The 7,643-nt window shown below is 30.0% G+C and overlaps 1 protein-coding gene across 1 annotated transcript; it reads left to right on the top strand.

Moving 5' to 3' along the window:
- Window positions 1-230: 230 nt before the first annotated feature.
- On the top strand, window positions 231-749 carry LOC126265399 (sex-determining region Y protein-like). Its single transcript, XM_049966739.1, has one exon. The coding sequence runs from the start codon at window positions 231-233 to the stop codon at window positions 747-749; it is 519 nt and encodes a 172-aa protein (XP_049822696.1).
- Window positions 750-7,643: the final 6,894 nt, after the last annotated feature.

Below are 7,643 nucleotides of genomic sequence, written 5' to 3'. Positions count from 1 at the left end.
AACGCCAACACTTGGTGAAGACACTGGGTCATCCTCATCATCAGAAATGAGGATTGGTGTATTCAATAGAGAATTCTTGCTGAGAGGTGAAGTGTCCACTGCAGATGCTTGATTGTCGAATGCTGAGTAAGTGGAGATTCTTGATGGAGATTGATTCAATGACGAAGTTTCTTCATCAGAAATGATGATAGGTTCAATTGAAGCGTACACAGGAGATGCTTCATTGTCCAATGGTGAGTAAAAAGAGGTTTGTGATTGACTGCGAGGATCCAATGGAGATGTTGGTTCAAATGGACCATAAGGAGTATGAGGACCATAAGGAGTATGAGGATCATAAGGAGTATGAGGACCATAAGGAGTATGAGGACCATAAGGAGTATGAGGACCATAAGGAGTATGAGGACTATAAGGAGTATGAGGACCATAAGGAGTATGAGGACCATAAGGAGTATGAGGACCATAAGGAGTATGAGGACCATAAGGAGTATGAGGACCATAAGGAGTATGAGGACCATAAGGAGTATGAGGACCATAAGGAGTATGAGGACCATAAGGAGTATGAGGACCATAAGGAGTATGAGGACCATAAGGAGTATGAGGACTATATGGAGTACTTGGACTATATGGAGTACTTGGACTATATGGAGTACTTGGACTATATGGAGTACTTGGACTATATGGAGTACTTGGACTATATGGAGTGCTTGGACTATATGGAGTGCTTGGAGAATATGATGAAGTTGAACTAGTCCAACTAGATGGAGTTGTTGGACTAGATGGAGTAGTCATGCCATCCAATTGAGACGGAGAATTTGCACTCAATCTAATGGTAGTGTCATCAAAACCAGGTGAATAAGATGGAGTTTCCAATTTAACCCTTGGATTCATATTTTGGCCAGCTTCTTCATCTTCAACTCGAATTAGTTCCACTGTATCATCCAATAGTTGATCTGCCGTCGATGGACTCAATCTTATGGTGGTGTCAGGTGAGTAACAAAGAGATTCTAAACGACTCAGATCATTATGAGTCGTTACTGCACATGAAGGAGACGTTGTGCGTGGAGAAGACGTTGCGTATAGCTCCAACGGAGACGTTAAGGTTCGTGGATTCGCTTCTTGGTCAGCTTCTTCATTGGACACAAATGGAATTAGTTCCACTGTATCATCCAATAGTTGATCAGCCATTGACAGACTTAATTTAATGGTGGTGTAATCACTAATATTCACAGGTGAACGAGGAGGTACTTTTGGTTGGCTCATATTATAATATTTTTGGTAAAGTTAGACCTACAATCGGAGATAATTAATTTGCTTGCTGCTATTTGTTGTCTTAGATAGAAACTAAAAAGAAATATTGGTTTACAAACATTTAAACACAAACACAGGTAGATACACATTAATGAATTATGTACCTGGAATAATAAACTATTATATCAAATATTAATCTATTTCTAATTTTTTACTTTCATTCCCAATACAGGTAAAAATTTACCTACGTTTCCGTCTGGAAAGTTGATTTGGTATCTGTAAATATGTTTGTACATCAATAAAATATGATCACCGTAAAAATAATTCTTGAACTGGAACCCAACATGAAAGTTTCTTTTATAAATGAATACACAGAAGATTAATTATTCTGGAAATAAATTCTTGGGTGAAACAGAAGATCGCAAGAGATTTCCCCTTGCCGTTCAAGATAAAAACTTTGAGACGTGGAGGTCACTGAAAGGAAACTTGGTGGATAGGTCGCGTGCAGATTAAGTCTTGTTACCCTGTCGTAGCCAAGATGGATTACATGGATAAAATTGCTTATCACTGCCACGAAATGTATTTCACTCGCCCGATTGTATACATTAAAAAGGCGTACACAGGAAAATATTTATATACAATTATTATGGTACTGTATGGTATTTTCGTGAGATAACCGCGTTAATTGGATCGACTCGCTGAATATGAATCAAGATTATGGGAATTAAGTCATTTGTATGAAATTACTGTGTGTTTAAATGTTTATTTTTGTCAGTTATTTGCGTAAATTGTGGGAAATTATTCAAATATGCCTAAGTGGGGGAACGTTAGTTTAATCACAAAGTTTTTGAATATTGGTCCGGCCCCTGTCGTCACTGTTTCCTTGTTGAAACTTCCTTATCTGCACGTCGTACGACAAGAATAGTGATCTTGTTGTCGATGACACCATTTATCAATAGAGCAAAGACAATGTAAGCCATAAAGTTTAATAAATCTCGACACATCCGAAACGACTTCAGACACTCGACACAAACTTGTGCTGGTCAATTTACAGCACGTCCCCGTGCAGATCTGACAACGATCGTCGATGATTTATCGGAATTATAAAAACCATCGGCGAAAAATAAAACGAAAGCGCCGCCGAGTGCGGGACGCGCAGTCTCACGTGAAGTGCTCATAAATTATTAAAGTAATATGAGTTTTATTTGTAAGATATTTTCGGGGTCGGCGTCACACCTTGCCGGAATTGATGGGACTCACGTCATGCATGAAGACCGGATCAATCCGACTTCCCGCACTCCGATTGCGTGCTCCGGTCCGTCTGCATGTTAAAAAAGTAATGTTAACTCAATTAATATTTTATTATGTCCGGGGGAGGCATTGATAGATGGCACAACAGGTCCGTCGATTCGGCGGCGTTTCAATTTCGTGTCCACAACCAGATCCAATCACGCAATGAAATTTCCCCAAATGGTATTAATTGCCGGTTAATGCGGTACATGTAATTACCTGTCGAATCAGAAACAATACGTATTTTTAGTTTTGTTTCTATTAATTAGATATTCAGTTTTATTCTTGAACTTTTTCAGTTAATTTGTGTTGAAATAAACGAATTTTATAAAATTATATAAACACTATGTATATTTTGGGCATTTTATAATATTTATTTATCTACGAGTTATACAATGTAGAAGTAAAAAAGAAATTTTTGTTAAATTCTTCAAACTTTGATTCCGATATCTCCTAAGCGGTAAGAGTTTAATTAAAAATTTAATGATACCTTTTTTTTTTTTGTAGAGCGTTCAATTTTCTACAAAAAATGTCAATAGAAATTTTATGTACAATTAAGTAATCACGAGATATGAATTTTGCCTCAAAATTCATGACAAATGGATAAATTTAAAACAAAATTTCGAATGCGAATATCTTCTAAATGGTTAGAGTAACCGAGTAACCACAGAAGACCTTTTTTGTAGAGCGTTCAATTTTCTACAAAAAATGTCAATAGAAATTTTCTGTACAATTAAGTAATCACGTGATATGAATTTTGCCAAATGAGACTAAAGAAAAGATGGGAAACAGATAAGAAGGACCTTCCTATTAAAATGAAGAGCACATTTTTGGAGAACATTTTTTAAAGGTGTTTACTTTTTTCTGTATATATATATTTAATGATATTTTTTAAATAAAAAAAAAATAGTTTTTCTAAAATAGATAATAAATTCATGGACAAATGGATAAATTTAAAACAAAAGTTCGAATGTGAATATTTTCTAAATGGTTAGAGTAACCAAGTAACTACAGAAGGCCTTTTTTATAGAGCGCTTAATTTCCTATAAATATATATTTTGGGCATTTTATAATATTTATTTATTTACGAGTTATAAAATTTAGTAGTAAAAAATAAATTTTTAATTTCTTCAAACTTTGGCCTCTGATATCTTCTAAACGGTAAGAGTTATGAAAAAATTGTAAAATACCTTTTTTGTAGAGCGTTCAATTTTCTACAAAAAATGTCAATAGAAATTTTCTGTACAATTAAGTAATCACGTGATATGAATTTTGCCAAATGAGACTAAAGAAAAGATGGGAAACAGATAAGAAGGACCTTCCTATTAAAATGAAGTGCACATTTTTGGAGAACATTTTTTAAAGGTGTTTACTTTTTTCTGTTAATATATTTAATGATATTTTTTAAATAAAAAAAAATAGTTTTTCTAAAATAGATAATAAATTCATGACAAATGGATAAATTTAAAACAAAACTTCGAATTTGAATATTTTCTAAATGGTTAGAGTAACCAAGTAACTACAGAAGGCCTTTTTTATAGAGCGCTTAATTTCCTATAAATATATATTTTGGGCATTTTATAATATTTATTTATTTACGAGTTATAAAATTTAGTAGTAAAAAATAAATTTTTAACTTCTTCAAACTTTGGCCTCTGATATCTTCTAAACGGTAAGAGTTATGAAAAAATTGTAAAATACCTTTTTTGTAGAACGTTCAATTTTCTACAAAAAATGTCAATAGAAATTTTCTGTACAATTAAGTAATCACGTGATATGAATTTTGCCAAATGAGACTAAAGAAAAGATGGGAAACAGATGAGAAGGACCTTCCTATTAAAATGAAGAGCACATTTTTAGAGAACATTTTTTAAAGGTGTTTACTTTTTTCTGTTAATATATTTAATGATATTTTTTAAATAAAAAAAAATAGTTTTTCTAAAATAGATAATAAATTCATGACAAATGGATAAATTTAAAACAAAAGTTCGAATATGAATATTTTCTAAATGGTTAGAGTAACCGAGTAACTACAGAAGGCCTTTTTTGTAGAGCGCTTAATTTCCTATAAACATATATTTTGGGAATTTTATAATATTTATTTATTTACGAGTTATAAAATTTAGTAGTAAAAAATAAATTTTTGTTAATTTCTTCAAACTTTGGCCTACCAAATACCTTTTTTGTAGAACGTTAAAATTTCTACAAAAAATGTCAATAGAAATTTCAATTAAGTAATCACCAAGATATGAATTTTGCCAAATGAGTCTAAAGAAAATATGGAAAACTGAGATGAAGAGGACCTCTATTTCTATTGATATATTTAATGAAAAAAAAAAAATCATGACAAGTGGAAAAATTTAAAATAAAATTTCGAATGCGAATTTCTTCTAAATCGTTAGAGTATCCGATTAACTACAGGAGATTTTTTTGTAGAGCGTTTAATTTCCTACACAAATACATCTTGTGTATTTTATAATATTTATTTGTCTGCGAGTTATAAAATTTAGAAATAAACAGACATTTTTGGATTTTGCTATAAGAAAAAATGAAAAACTGAGATAAAGTGGACCTTGACAATCAAATATTGACATACGCATAAACGTCATTACTTTCCGGTCCTAATATTAATCTTTTAAAACAAAATACAACAAAGTCAATAATTGTGGTTATGTTTGTTGAACTGGGTGCGAACGAATCTCTGTAAGTCTGTCTCTCTTTAACGCATGACAACAACTCAATTCTGGTGGTAACGTATTTCTCTGCTACTACGACACCGATTTGCAACGTTGCCACATAAACACAAGCAGTAAACCATCTAAATTTAAAACACACCATTTTAAGACGTTTATAACCCATTAAAAATGGATTAAACATATATTTTTAAACATAATTCGATCAATAGTGGAAATTAATGTGCATCACCATTAAAAATCAATCCCCTTACACCAAAATCCCGGTCATCAACATAAACTAATCAGCCACGGGGTGGATAATTAGGTTTGAATGTGGGCAAAAAGTCAACTAATGAATGATAAACCTCAATTTATCCGAAGAACATCGACTAATCTAATAGTAAATCCGAACAAATACTGCAACTAATTGAATGTAGTTCAATTAAAACGGGCAAAAAGTTGCGTGTTGGCAGACATTGATTGGACGAGTTTGGCATGTCTTCCAAGGCGTTGTTTCAATTAGCTCTCCGATACTCAGAAAACCAACCGGCACCAGTGGCGTGTCTATGTGAATGTGTGTATACATTTCCACATTTTATTCGTACATGTAAAATGAGTTTTGTTACATTAGTATGTGCATAATTAATATAATCTGAATTATATATTTCGTCTGGGCGTGTGAATAGGAAATTAATCGGGTACACCACAACAAATGGAAATAATGATTAACATAATTTATGCCATTATCCTTTATGTAATTACGGCGTGTATATGCGCATAGCAATATATGAATGCATCGGCAACACCTACTAATTGATTTCGGAAAAAAAACGCTTGAAACAGAATTTTCCATCAAACGTTGACGATTGACGGACTAATGTAAACATTATTTGCTTTGTTTAAACGAAGGGTGATATGTCATTATAGCGGTGACATATTAATAATTAAATCCAACGACCAATTAATTGATTTAATTAATTGTTTGCATGGGTTAAAAGATACGTATTTATTAAACAATGAAACACAAAGGGTAAACAAATATTTAATTATCTATACAAATTAGGTGGGTTTCAAAAATAGGTATTTGCTACAATGGGTCGATGTAATAGTAGTAAATTGTATAATTATGTTCAAATTTTACTGATCGATCCAATTTTATTAATCTGTTTTACAAATTAATTCATGAATCTAAATGAATAGATCAATCAAATATTTATAAAATTTAATTTAATGTTCATAATATGCATATTTTAAATATAATAAGTCGATAAATAAATATACAATTAATTAATTGATTGATTAAATATTTGCTGTATATACAATATCCATTATGAATACATCAAAACTAAATAAAGAAAAATTGACTTACTTAATCATTGATATTTTTAAAATTATTAATTATATAATTTATATAATTTTTTGAGAGTGATTGAATATAAAATTTGGTTTTTAAAAAAGTGAAATAAATTATCTGTTACGTCTTCTTTGTTTTATATAATACTATAGGTATATTATATAAAATTTATGAGAAGTTTTACTATCTCGTGACATTTAAAAGGCACATTAGTTATGTTTTCCATTTAAGATAAAAAAGTTTAATATGTTATCACAAAACTTTAATAAGATATATATTTTTTGAGGTAATTATTATATATATTTTAGACTTTATGGATTTAACTATTTTCTGACATTTTAAAGGCAAATTTAATTTGATATAAAAAAGTTTAACATATCTCAAAATTTTAATAAATTATATTAATTTTGAGACTAATATTATATTTATTATATATTTTATGTAAAACTTTTTCTCACATTTGAAAAGTAAATTTCATTGTGGTTCTCATTTGAAATAAAAAGAGCTATCTCGACATTTTAATAATAATAATAAGTTTGAGATAAATATTTGATATCATATATTTTATGTAGAACTTGACATATTTCTTAAATTTTAGAGTCAATTCAATTATTTTTCTATTTCACATAAAAGAGTTCAAAACATTATTTCGAAATTTTATTAATACATATGTATTATTTTTGAGGTTAGGTTAGTATTATACTGATTATATATATTCATTTATTTTATAAAAACTTGACGTCTTTCTGATATGTTAGAGACAAATTCAATATTGTTTCTATTTGAAATAAAAAAGTTGAACGTATTATCTCGAAATTTTAACAATATATATTATTTTTGATACAGAATTTACATTTTTTGAAAACCTTGACGTTTTTTCTCACATTTGAAAGGCAAATTTAATTATGGTTCCCATTTGACATAAAAAAAATTATCAAATTATCTAGAAATTTTAATTAGATATATTATTTTTGATATATATCATATATTTTATGAAAAGCTTGACGTTTTTCTGATATATTAAAGTCAAATTCAATATTGTTTCTTTTGAAATAAAAAAGTTCAACATAGTATCT

Source organism: Aethina tumida, chromosome 4 (assembly GCF_024364675.1).
Source record: "Aethina tumida isolate Nest 87 chromosome 4, icAetTumi1.1, whole genome shotgun sequence".
Lineage (NCBI taxonomy): Eukaryota > Metazoa > Arthropoda > Insecta > Coleoptera > Nitidulidae > Aethina > Aethina tumida.
This window is presented reverse-complemented; position numbering and strand designations above follow the sequence as displayed.

Coding starts and splice junctions, on each gene's coding strand:
- LOC126265399 (XM_049966739.1), top strand. CDS start 231: ATGGTGAGTAAAAAGAGGTTTGTGATTGACTGCGAGGATCCAATGGAG.